This window comes from Thunnus albacares, chromosome 6 (assembly GCF_914725855.1).
Source record: "Thunnus albacares chromosome 6, fThuAlb1.1, whole genome shotgun sequence".
Taxonomy (NCBI): Eukaryota; Metazoa; Chordata; class Actinopteri; order Scombriformes; family Scombridae; genus Thunnus; species Thunnus albacares.
Genome location: NC_058111.1, coordinates 30,827,368 through 30,840,919, shown reverse-complemented (window position 1 = coordinate 30,840,919; position 13,552 = coordinate 30,827,368). Strand labels below are relative to the sequence as shown.

The 13,552-nt window shown below is 41.0% G+C and overlaps 1 protein-coding gene across 1 annotated transcript; it reads left to right on the top strand.

Annotated features, from left to right (window-relative positions):
- The first annotated feature begins 1,624 nt into the window (after window positions 1-1,624).
- Window positions 1,625-9,716, top strand: LOC122984125 (alpha-1-inhibitor 3-like). The gene is made up of 3 exons (XM_044354447.1): window positions 1,625-1,684; window positions 1,786-1,973; window positions 9,240-9,716. The coding sequence occupies exons 1-3, from the start codon at window positions 1,630-1,632 to the stop codon at window positions 9,249-9,251; spliced, it is 255 nt and encodes an 84-aa protein (XP_044210382.1). The 5' UTR covers window positions 1,625-1,629; the 3' UTR covers window positions 9,252-9,716.
- Window positions 9,717-13,552: the final 3,836 nt, after the last annotated feature.

Sequence of the window (13,552 nt, the reverse complement as noted above, 5' to 3'; positions counted from 1 at the left end):
TACACCCATCCCTTGTCCCTAAAATACAGCATCATATTTCATGGCGAAGGATGTGTCGCCATGGCAACAGCGTTTTGATATGGGTCATGACCTGCCCAATGTAGCATCACCAAGGTCTTACATCTTAGCTGAGTCAATTTCAGGTGCATCGGCCAAATTTCCTAGGAGTAATACAAAAAAGAACGACGCATGATACTTCCTGTTGCCAGTAGGTGGCGCTATGACTGTCACTAAATATGGGCCTGACAATGTCTTCAGACCGGGACTCTTAACAAGCATATGAAATTTGGAAAAGATCAGACCATGTGGAGTCAAGTTATAAGGCTTTGAAATTTCATGGCGAGACATCGAAATTCGCCGCTTTGACGCCCACAGAGTGTCAAAGTGTAAAACATGTAACTTCCTGTTGCCAGCAGGTGGTGCTATGACTTAGATCCAATATTGACACATGGATGTGTTCAGGACGGGACTCTTTCCAAGCACAAAAGGTTTGGGTCTCTTAGGATCGTGCATGCCGGAGTTATGGCCGTTTGAATTTTCACGGCGAAGGATCGAAATTCGCCGCCCAACCACACCCCCTTGGCAATGTCGAAAACTCACCGTTTTGATAACTTTTCATCTCCCAGGTCTGTAGATGATACTGACTGAATTTGAAGTTGCTGAGGTCAAATCCCTAGGAGGAGTTTGTTAAAGTATGCGGGCTAAAAACGGCAAAATTGGCGTCAAAATCGCAACTTTGAACCAAAATGGCCGACTTCCTGTTGGATTTAGGGTATGGCTCCAAGAGAGTTTTTGGTGCGTCTGGTCATGATATATAAGCACACCAAATTTCATTGTTCTACGACGATTTGTATCATGGGGCTCGCTTTTCTTAATTTTCTAGGTGGTTGGGGGGGTGGACGACACCAAATCCTTATCTCGCCAAGGGCGCCAAAATGGCTAGAGCCGGCCCTGCCTTTTTGAGCAATATGGACTGCTCTAAATCCTTATGTTAGGTAGGGCAGTGTCAAAGTAGCATCTGTCCCACTGGATAGTAGAACTCCTGAACTCCTTTGTCTATGAACATGCAGATGCAGATCTGCCTTTGGGGCTTGTGATGCACTTTAACAGAGGGATGTCCACTTCACAGGATCTGTTTTGGGACATTGAACCTGGAACCCTTAATCATCACTCTGTGGTGAAGGTAGGCTTCACCGTTTTCATCTCAGTCAGAGATATACACAGACCACTCATTTTCTTTTCCTTGAATTGCAATTGAAATCATTCATTTATAATATACTAGACAAAGCTTAAATACCATGTTCATGGTAACATGCAGAGCCCTTTTGAATGACCCACTGATGTGGAATTCAAAACCTTGAGTGGAAAGTAAGGGTGAGCTGGGTACACATCTTTTACAAATACTTGTGCTTCCATGAAGGTGACACCCCTAATTTTCCAGGAGATACTGTTGAAAAACATTTAATGGATTTGCATATAGTTTCCGAAAAAATAATAATTCTAGATAAAATAGAATTGTCCCAATAGTCCCAAGATAGAGATTTATTATAATGGTTATATACTAATCAAAACATCTTTTTTAGGAGCATGTCTTGCCTCAGGGAGTCCACCAGTGACCTGGCTGGAGACATGGAGACGGATACTCACCCTCTGCAACACCTAGACAAGGTTGCATTACAAGAAGGTAAGTGAGTCATCATTGTAAAATAAATAATTTCTGATTTTTTGCTTTTTTACTGATGAGGTAGCATGCCTGTTTCTTTGTTTGTGAATGGCTGTCTTTAGGAGGTTTCCTCCACTGGTCTCAGACAGCAACAGAAACGTCAGCCTCCCTGTCTGTGGAGATCAGCTGCTATGTGCTGCTGGCCGAACTCAGTGCCTCCCTTTCACTTGAAGACTTGGGCTACACCGTCCACATTGTCAGATGGCTGACAGGCCAGCAGAACTCTTATGGAGGCTTCTCCTCTACACAGGTACATCCAAAACAGCTGATTCCTGGACTTTGACTTTGCATGTCTGTGACTAGCTGGTGTCTCAGGTCCTTGGTGTGAATTTGTAACACAACACTTTGTAATCTGATACCTAAATTTAAACAGGTTACCTGATACCTCATCAATTTAATTTCACTGATCAATACGATGTACATTTTCTGAACTTACACCAGTGTATTTAGTACAAATCACATATTAAACTTTATTACCTTCCAGGTGGCCATTAAGGTCTGAGTAGCTTCACACAGACTTAGTTGTACTGTAGAGTGAAAAGCCTGCAATGATTGGCTGCATCAAATTGCCTACCCTCTCAAGTCTCCAAGACCTCAATTTCTTCTGTGTGCCTCGTAGAGGTTCATGGTGTTGTAGACACAAAAAGTGATGCAAGTAGCTGTGTAAAGCATCTCCACCTTGGGAGAAAAGTTCAAATCCTGCTTACTTACCTTACCTCCACACTCTTGGCCAGTCGTTGGGTGCGGTAGGCATGCTTGTCAGATTGTTATTGGACGCAATCCCAATCATTTTTACTTTTTTGATTTAATTTAATTTTTATTTTATTTTATTCAGGTGCAGAGGTGTTTGTGAAGCAGCTGGGTCTTTAGCTTTTTCTTAAAGATCAAGAGGGACTTTGCGGATTGGATGGAGTTTGGTAACTCGTTCCACCACTGGGGAACTACAGAAGGGAAGAGTCTGGCTAGCGACTTAGGGCCCTGTTGTGGTGGTGGTACCAGGCACCTTTCATTGGCAGAGCGTAGTGAGAGGGATGGAGCGTAGACCTGAATGAGTGAGTTCAGGTAGGCGGGCGCTGTTTTAGTTGCTGTTTTGTAAGCAAGTATCAAGGTTTTGAATTTGATGTGGGCAGCAACTGGGAGCCAGTGGAAGGATATGAACAACAGAGTGACGTGCTGTTTTTGGCTGGTTGAAGATCAGACGCACCACCACGTTGTGTATCATCTGCAGAGGTTTGAACATGCATGCAAGGAGAGCTGCCAGTAAGGAGTTGCAGCGGTCAATGCATGATATTACAAGAGCTTGTACCAGGAGTTGTGCTGCATACTCAGACAGATAGGGTCTGATTTTCCTGATCTTGTACAGGGCAAATCGACACGACCAAATAATCAAGGCCATGTGAACCTTAAATGTAGGAACAGGAAGAGATGGGTATCGTCAGCATAGCAATGGTATGAGAAACTATGGGAGTGGCAGATTGCACCAAGTGAGGTGTTGTATATTGAGAAAAGAAGGGGACCGAGCATTGACCTATGAGGAACCTTTGTGGATAAGCCATGTTTGTTGAACAATTCCCCCCTACAAGATACTCTAAAAGATCTCACTGAGAGGAAGGAGGACGTGAACCAGACCCTGAGATACCAAGCTCAGTGAGTGTGAAGAGGAGGATTTGGTGGTTAACTGTGTCAAAGGCAGCTGATAGATCTAGCAGCAATATAGCTTAGGACTTAACACAGTGCACAAGCCATTCAGAGCAACATGCACCTCCACCTTGACGTGCTGACGTGCTACGGTAAGCGTATTGTATCATTTCCGGTTGCCGACTGTGTATACTGATAGCGTTGTTGCTGCTCTCATCTCAGTTGATTTTCCTATATATATCACATTACTGTTGATTAATATCTGCTGTATATTTAAACTTTCGCTAGTTTTACACAAGCACTCTCAGCGCTTTTCTCTTAACGACTTTTCTCGCTAATCGCACAAGTTGTTAGTCACTTTAGCTCTGCAGCTAGCACTAGCAGCTAACTCAAACTAAGCAGTTAGCGATGGCTTCTCTCTCTCCCTCTCGTTCTCCTGCTCTCTCTTGCTCGGTGTGCCAAATGTTCAGTTACTCCTCTGCCTCCTTTAGTGATAGTGATAAGTGTAATAAGTGTAGTCTATTTGCAGCACTGGAGGCAAGGCTTAGTGAATTGGAAGAGCGGCTCCGCACCATGGAAAAACAATCAGCTGCTAATATAGTTAGCCAGCCCCTAGTATCCGGTGCGGGCCGACCTAGCGTAGCTCCCACTCCCCCGGTAGCTCCCGAGCAGCCGGGAAGCCAGGGCGGCTGGGTGACTGTCCGAAGGAAGCATAGCCCTAAGCAGAAGCCCACGGTTCACCACCAACCAGTTCATGTTTCTAACAGGTTCTCCCCACTCAGCGACACACCCGCTGAGAAACAAACTCTGATTATTGGCAGCTCCATAGTCAGAAACGTGAAGTTAGCGACACCAGCAGCTATAGTTAAATGTATTCCTGGGGCCAGAACAGGCGACATTGAGTCAAATTTAAAACTGCTGGCTAAGAATAAGCGTAAATATGGTACGATCGTCATCCATGTCGGCGGCAACGACTCCCGATTACGCCAATCAGAAGTCACCAAAATTAATGTTGAGTCGGTGTGTACATTTGCTAAAACAATGTCGGACTCCGTAATTTTCTCTGGACCGCTGCCTAATCTGACCAGTGATGACATGTATAGCCGCATGTCACAATTCAACCGCTGGTTGTCGAGGTGGTGTCCAGCAAACGATGTGGGCTTCATAGATAATTGGCAGACTTTCTGGGGAAGACCTGGTCTGATTAGGAGAGACGGCATACATCCCACTTTGGATGGAGCTGCTCTGATATCCAGAAATATGGCCAAGTTTATTAGTAAACCAAAACCATGACAACCCAGAGTTGAGACCAGGAGGCAGAGCTGCAGTCCTACACGCTACTCTGCGCTTCCATTAGAGCAGTTACCCACCCAAAACCACATAGAGACTGTGTCTGTCCCCCGACCACATAAATCAATTAAATCCAAAGTATATAAAAGAAGAGTCATTCATGAAAATCTAGTAAAAATTAAAACCACTACTGCAATAGTACAACAAAATAAGATAATTAAATGTGGACTCTTGAACATTAGATCTCTTTCATCTAAAGCAGTTTTAGTAAACGATTTAATTTCAGATCATCGTATTGATTTATTTTGTCTCACTGAAACCTGGCTGTGTCATGAAGAATATGTCAGCCTTAATGAATCCACTCCCCCCAGTCATATTAATACTCATATTCCTCGAGACACTGGCCGAGGAGGAGGAGTTGCAGCCATTTTCAACTCAAGCCTAATCATTAACCCTAGACCTAAATTTAATTATAACTCATTCGAAAGCCTTGTTCTTAGTCTCTCCCAGCCAACCTGGAAAACTTTACAGCCAGTTCTATTTGTTATAGTGTACCGTCCTCCTGGCCCGTACTCTGAATTCCTATCTGAATTCTCAGAGTTTTTGTCGTATTTAGTCCTTAGTACAGATAAAGTAATTATAGTAGGTGATTTTAATATTCATGTGGACGTTGATAGTGACAGTCTCAGCACTGCATTTCTCTCATTATTAGACTCAATTGGCTTCTCTCAGTGTGTAAATAATCCCACTCACCGTTTTAACCACACCCTAGACCTTGTTCTAACTTATGGGATTGAAATTGAACATTTAATAATTTTTCCACAAAATCCTATTTTATCAGATCATTTTTTAATAACTTTTGAATTCCTATTACTGGATTACACACCATTAGATAAAAATGTCCTCACTAGATGTCTATCTGATAGTGTTGTAGATAAATTTAAGGAAGCAATTCCGTCAATACTGAATTCACTGCCATGTCTCAATACTACAGAGGACTCTTATGTTAACTTTAGTCCCTCCCAAATTGATAATCTTATTGATAGTGCTGCAGGCTCACTAAGACAAACACTCGACTCCATCGCCCCCTTAAAAAAGAAGATAATAAAACGTAAGAGGTTAGCTCCATGGTATAACTCCCAAACCCGCAAATTAAAGCAAACATCGCGAAAATTGGAAAGGATTTGGCGTTCCACCAAAGTAGAAGATTCTCGCTTAGTCTGGCAAGATAGTCTTAAAACATATAGGAAGGCCCTCTGTAATGCCAGAGCTGCCTATTACTCAGCATTAATAGAAGAGAATAAAAACTGCCCTAGGTTCCTTTTCAGCACTTTGGCCAGGCTGACAAAGAGTCATAACTCTACTGATCCATGTATTCCTATAGCTCTCAGTAGTAACGACTTTATGAGCTTCTTTAATGATAAAATTCTAACTATTAGAGACAAAATTAACCATCTCCTGCCCTCAACAGGCACCGTTCTCTCCCCAAACACAGGAACCTTGGTAACGGCAGTAAATCCTGACATATATTTGGACTGTTTTTCTCCAGTAGACTTGTCTGAACTAACTTCAATGATTTGTTCAGCTAAACCATCAACCTGTCTCTTAGATCCCATCCCAACTAGGCTGCTTAAGGAAGCCTTACCCTTAGTGAGCACTTCTTTACTAGATATGATCAATCTGTCTTTAGTAACAGGCTATGTACCACAGTCCTTTAAAGTAGCTGTAATTAAACCTCTTCTTAAAAAGCCTACTCTTGATTCAGGTGTTTTAGCCAATTATAGACCTATATCTAACCTTCCATTTCTATCCAAGATCCTTGAGAAAGCAGTCTCTAATCAGTTATGTGACTTTCTACATAACAATAGTTTATTTGAGGATTTTCAGTCAGGATTTAGAGCGCATCATAGCACAGAAACAGCACTGGTGAAAGTCACAAATGACCTCCTAACTGCATCAGACAAAGGATTTGTCTCTATACTTGTCCTGTTAGATCTTAGTGCTGCATTTGACACAATTGACCATCAAATCCTTTTGCAGAGACTGGAACATTTAATTGGCATTAAAGGAACTGCATTAAGCTGGTTTAAGTCCTATTTATCAGACCGATTTCAGTTTGTACATGTTAATGATGAATCCTCCGTGAAGGCAAAAGTTAGACACGGAGTTCCACAAGGTTCTGTACTTGGACCAATTCTATTCACCTTATATATGCTTCCTTTAGGTAATATTATTAGGAAACACTCCATAAATTTTCATTGTTACGCAGACGATACCCAATTATATTTATCAATGAAGCCAGATGAACCCAATCAGTTAAACAAACTCCAAACATGCCTTAACGACATAAAGACCTGGATGACCTGCAATTTTCTACTACTAAATTCAGATAAAACTGAAGTTTTTGTGCTTGGCCCTAAACACCTTAGAAACACAATATCTAATGATAAAGCTGCTCTGGATGGCATTACCCTGGCCTCCAGCACCACCGTAAGGAATCTGGGAGTTATCTTTGATCAGGATATGTCCTTTAACTCCCACATAAATCAAATTTCAAGGACTGCCTTTTTTCACTTACGTAATATCTCAAAAATCAGGCACATCCTGTCCCTAAAAGATGCAGAAAAACTAGTTCACGCATTTGTTACTTCTAGGCTGGATTATTGCAATTCCTTATTATCAGGCTGCCCTAACAAGTCTCTAAAGACTCTCCAGCTGGTCCAGAACGCAGCTGCACGTGTATTGACTAAAACTAGAAAAAGAGGTCACATTTCTCCCATTTTAGCTTCACTACATTGGCTTCCTGTAAAATCTAGAATAGAATTTAAAATCCTTCTCCTAACTTACAAAGCCCTTAATGGTCAGGCACCATCATATCTTGAAGAGCTCATAATACCGTATTATCCCACTAGAACACTGCGCTCCCAGTATGCAGGCTTACTGGTGGTCCCTACAGTCTTTAAAAGTAGAATGGGAGGCAGAGCCTTCAGCTATCAGGCTCCTCTTCTATGGAACCATCTACCGGATTCAGTCCGGGGTGCAGACACCCTCTCTATGTTTAAGAGTAGGCTTAAAACTTTCCTTTTTGATAAAGCTTATAGTTAGGGCCGACCAGGCTCGCCTTGGATCAGCCTTTAGTTATGCTGCTATAGGCCTAGACTACTGGGGGACTTCCCATGATGCACTGAGCTCCTCTCTCCTCCTCCTCCTCTCCATCTGTATGCATTCATGTAACATCAATGCATGTCACTAACTTTGCTTCTTCCCCGGAGTTTTTTGTGCTTTCTCATCTCACAGAAAAACCTGACTCCCGGGCCGAACCTTCGCGGTCCTTCACAGTCCTGATGGCATCCTTCCCTGTCTGTTGATGCTTGTGCTTGTTGTTCTTTGTTGTTGTCATTGTTTTTCTTCTGTCCCCCCTCCCCCTTTCCCTCTCTCTTTCTCTCTCTCAACCCAACCGGTCAAAGCAGATGGCCGCCCACCAAGAGCCGGGGTCTGCTTGAGGTTTCTACCCGTTAAAGGGGAGTTTTTCCTTACCGCTGTCGCCAAGTGCTTGCTCATGGGGGAACTGTTGGGTCTCTGTAAATTAAAGAGTACGGTCTTGACCTGCTCTATGTGAAAAGTGCCTTGAGATGACTTCTGTTGTGATATGGCGCTATATAAATAAAGATTGATTGATTGATTGACTGACCAGCAGCTCTAGCCGAACACAGTGATTCCATTACCGACAGGAGTGCAGTCGGTAGAATGACCTCACTTAAACCCATTGATTCAGATCAGACGGGTTGTTCTCAGAGAGGAATTCAGAGACTTGTTTAAAGACCGTGTGCTCAAGTATTTCTGATAGGAAGGGTAAGAGTAGTTTTCAACCTGGGCTGGGTTGAGTGTAGGTTTTTTTGGGTGACCCAAATTTGCTTAAATGTAGTGGGGAACACACCCATTGTAAGTTAGGAATTGATGATGTTTGTGACTACAGTGTTAAGTGCAGGTGAAATGGTCTGTAGGAGTTCAGATGGTATCAGGTCCAGTAGACTGGTAGTGGGACAGGCATCAAGCAGAAGCTTGGAGACTTCCTTCTCAGTCAGAGGGGAGAATGAGGATAATGTGGCCCTGTTAGCTGGCAGCAGCAGACTAATTCAGTCAGGTTCAGAGAACTGGTTACTGATGGCAGAATCTTTGTCAGTAAAGAATGAGGCAAACGTATCTGCAGTGAGCAGAGTGGAGGGCGGAGGAGGAGGTAGTTTGAGGAGTGAGTTAGAAGCAGAAAACATTTTTCAAGCATCTGTGGCACCACAGATATTGTTCTGATAGCAAGTGGTTTTAGCTGTTTTCAAACTAGAGGAGAATGATGCTAGGAGACCCTGATAGTCACTGATGTCAGTGGACTCACGGGATTTACGCCATTTTCTCTCTGCCACTCTGAGACCCACCCTTTGCCATCTGAAATAAATACTAAACTCTGAAAATACTAACTTTCATGATGAAGTCTTTCCTCAAAACTTTTGACACACTGGTGAGACGAGACAAAAGGCATTCGATGAGACTGTTAATCTGATAGTGACTTTTACATTTTTCCTTTCATTTGCAGCTTGAAGAGTGATGTTCTCTGCAGTTACACTAAAATCTTGAAGCCAACCTCTACTCAAAAGTATGTTTTGCTTCTTGTTGCTTCACTTGGATGTTTGAGCTTCACTGTGCAGAGTGATTTATGTGCACAGTTTGACACTCAAAGACTGTTTTCATAGTAATCTGCTGAAAGTAACTCTGTGTTCACCATAAATCTGAGTTTAAGGTGTGAACCCAAAGGCATGATTTGTGAAATCACAAATAGTTTGTAGCCAATCATTGTCCAGTATTCAGGAAGTAAAGTAGGAAACATCTTGTATACAGCAGTGAAACTTTTCTAGTAAAGAATATTTGCATATTCATGGATTTGGGATTTTTAATGACAGAGGAAAAGTGATCTTACAGGTTATAACAAGGTAATTTAACTTTTGTATTCGAAGCAAGGTATCTTAAGACATGTCTGATGGAGATCTTTAAATAAACCTGTATTTTATTTAAAGATATGTGTACTTTGTCTCCTTGTATGTTTTAGCCTCTTTTAGCCTTCTTTACCTCATTGTTTTGATTCACAGGCTGCTCTCTTTATGCTATTTGCAGCAAACAATCTCAAATAATCCAAGTTTACAGTACCTCCCCACCATTGGATACAAATTGTGTCACCTGATTCCTAGATGTGCTGCAGCCACCTATTGGCTGGTTTAAATTAACAGCGCTTAGCCAAAGTGAAAGAGTAGCTGATGAAGAAATTCAAGCTAAAAACTGATTTTTATCAGGTGTTGATGGAAACCCCAGCAGAGCTAGAGAAAGAGGGATTCTACTATGACTCCAATAGGATGATATTGTTGTTTTGTGTTCACTGGATGTGTAAGATGGAAATTGTTTGTTAAGCATTTAGCCAGCCCAGAGAAACTTGATAAGCTGATGGTATATCAAGGGCCTGCTCTAAGACACAGGTTTACTAAGTTATTTGGAGGAATTTGCTGAGTAAACTGGAACACTGACTAATGTATTATGTTTTTACTTAGCAAAGTAATCCAGGTGACTCAGTTAACCTGCTCCTTGGTGGAGACCCCTGGGCTGTGTTCTGTTAATGCTCCCCAGAAACTCTACTTTAAACACCAGTATATAGTCAAAGATGCTTATGTAAAGGAATTGACCATTTTGTTCAACTTAAATTCATAGTGTTTAAGATTGATAAAGGGGGAGGGAGCTATGGGGGAAGCTTTCATTAAAATCATTTTGTCTTCACCTTTATGAGGAAAAAAAGAAAATTATAATGAATTAAAACAATTCCTAGCAGGGACGAGTAATTAGACAGTTTGTTTAACTTGAGGAAGGCAACGTTGAAATCTTGAAATACTGTGTCCTTGTTTTCCTGTTCAGACTGCTTACCAATGCTGCCTCCATGTGGACACAGACCTACACTGCAACAGTTTAATTTACAGAAAGATTTAAAACTTCAGACTCTTTCACTAAATGCTCACCTGTAATTCCAAAATATGTAGGCTACTATTTTTTACCATGTATTTTGTTCTGTATTGTATTGCTTAAACTGCATTGGCCTCAAACCTTTAGTAGGGAAAATGGTCCTGTACAGATGGTCGACCGTACTTAAACCTGCCTTAAACCTTTCATTTATCATCACTATAGTGACAAAATGAAATGTTGAGGATGGTACATTGACAACATAATATTGTTTTGGACTGGCTCTGAGGAGGAACTTCTACTGTTTCATGATTTTTTGAACACTAACAACAGAAACAAAATTGCATATTGAATATTCTAAAAGCAATATTAATTTCCTAGATTTGACTGTCTCTAAGGGTGAGGATGGCCATCTTCACACTACGGTATATAAGAAGGCAACAGACAAAAATACTGTGCTGAAAGCGGATAGTTTCCATCCTAACTGACTTAAGGACAACATACCTTTGGGCCAAGTCCAACATCTTCAACATATTTGTGACACAGAGTTTAAAAAGCAGACTATAATCTTGTCAGACCATTTTGCACAGAGAGGTTATAAGATGAAAACTGTCTAGGATGCATACAAAAACGCCCAGTTTGCCTGTAGATCTGAACTCTTTAAGAAAAAGAAAAGACAATCTTCAGGACAAGAGCAGGTTTACTTCGTTACAGGCCACAGTTCTCTACCAAATCCAATAAAAAGGATAATACACTCAAACTGGAATCTCATGAAAAGTGACCCTATTCTTAGGGAAGTTTTTCCTGTCCCTCCCAAGATCAGTTTCAAGAGGGTCCCAACATTACAGGACAGGTTAGTGTCATCTCCCTATAATCAATAATAAAAAAAACTTGGCTTCATTGACCATTGAAGGGTACTTACAAATGTGACTTCGCAACCATTGTGCTAATATAAAGGAATGTAAGCAATTCAGTGATTTTAAGACTCATAAGGTGTAACACATCAAAACATTTATCAACTGTAATCACTTGTACCTGTGGTTGCTTTTACATAGGCCAGACAAAGAGATGACTGAAAGACAGAGTCTCTGAACATAAGTATGCTATCAGAAAAGCTAATTAGGATTACTTATGGATAAGCAGTTTTATAATGTACATAACACTAATCCAGACAGTCTTATGGTTTAAGGCCTAGAAACCATCAAAAACAAAACTCGGGGTGGTGATTGACTAAATTATTATTGCAGAGAGAAACATTTCATATATACCAAATGTAGGCCACAGCACAACCACGACTAAAAGAAGAAATTTATTTCAGTCCTTTTTTGTAGTTGCCCTGATGCATATGTGGTCTGGTGCCTATGCTGCTGTAGATGGTATACAATGTTATTGTTTTTTGTCTTGTTGTCTGTACATCTATTTTTTTCTTATTTTCTTCTCATTATGTTTTCCTGTTGTCCTCCTCCTTCTATACATCTAGTGGTCATACATTGCATTTGTCTCCTATGAGTTCATTGGCTTTCTGTTCAGGTGTTTGCGCATATCTTGTATCTACAAAAGGGGAAACTGTAACTCTATCTTAACAAGCACAAGTATTGTCTATGTTTTTGAATTAGCCATCTGAATAAAGACTTTTAAACTTTTGCCAGAGGAGTGCCTTGGACCTTTCTTCCTTTTTGAACTATTAATTATAAGTTTCTCTCTTTAAATACATAGCACGGTTGTTAGGGGAGACTGGCATCAGCAAGTCCACATTCATGAACGCACTCTGAAACACCATGTTGACAATAAAGAAGCCAGCCAAGGCACATACCTGAAGCTATGAGCATACAACCTGCAACAGAACTAAGTCCCCATCTAACTAGACAGTGACCAAATTAGCAATGAGGACTCAAGCTCATCATTGACTATACTAACACTCTGAAGATCAGTCATTCATCGTTTAACCACCAGTATTTACATTTGCCTTCATAAACCATCACAACCGTGACAATAAAAACTGGACAGCCACTGGACAATGGTATTCTCTGTGTTAATGAATTTCATTTGTGATGATACACAACCACAAGAGGGCTCTGGTGCACAAAGTGGCATAAAGCCAGTGACCATCAGGGTCCTTGAAGTAGCCTGTCAGAGCTCAGATCTCATTTCTGGGGTTTACACAGTTTACATTTACACATTTAAGAATAAAGGTCACTCATGTTATGTTAGGAGTTGTACTGCTGCATACCCTCATCCTCTCAGCTAAAAACAGAATCCAATTGACGGACATTAGGCTGTCCAATAGACAATATATTGATCAATTACACACACACACACACACACTTTAAGTGCCTCATTACTATCCACCATTAGGAATGTATTGTGAATGGTGTGTTGCGTAATTGGTTTTATTTGATATACAGTATATGTTGTTTCTTGAGTGTGTTGATCTGCTAATGATGGTTTTGGCTCCAGTGTAATTTATTACCACATCTATTTTACAACATTTTACAATGTGCTCACCCATCTATGATAACCTTTTCAACATAATACAATGTTATGAAGGAAGAAACATACCAGTCCAAGTTTCCAAATGATTTACCCCATGTAGTTATTGGTTTAATGCCAAATTAGAAAATAACAGGCCTTTTCACAGCAGACATTTTGGCTTGTCACAGCAGGAAATGCACAGGTGTTACTAATGATATTAATGATAGCTCAGTTCTGTTAATTGTAAGTTATTCCAGTGAGCCACTATGCACAACACAAGGGCCCTGAACATCACTAATGTTATTAGTTACACCTGTCCTTTCCCTGCTGTGACATGTCAAAGTGTCTGCCATGAAAAAGCTCTATCAACATAATGAGAGAGATGACATCTGCAGAGTGTCAGGCAAGCTACATGTAAAACAAGACAAGACAAATCCC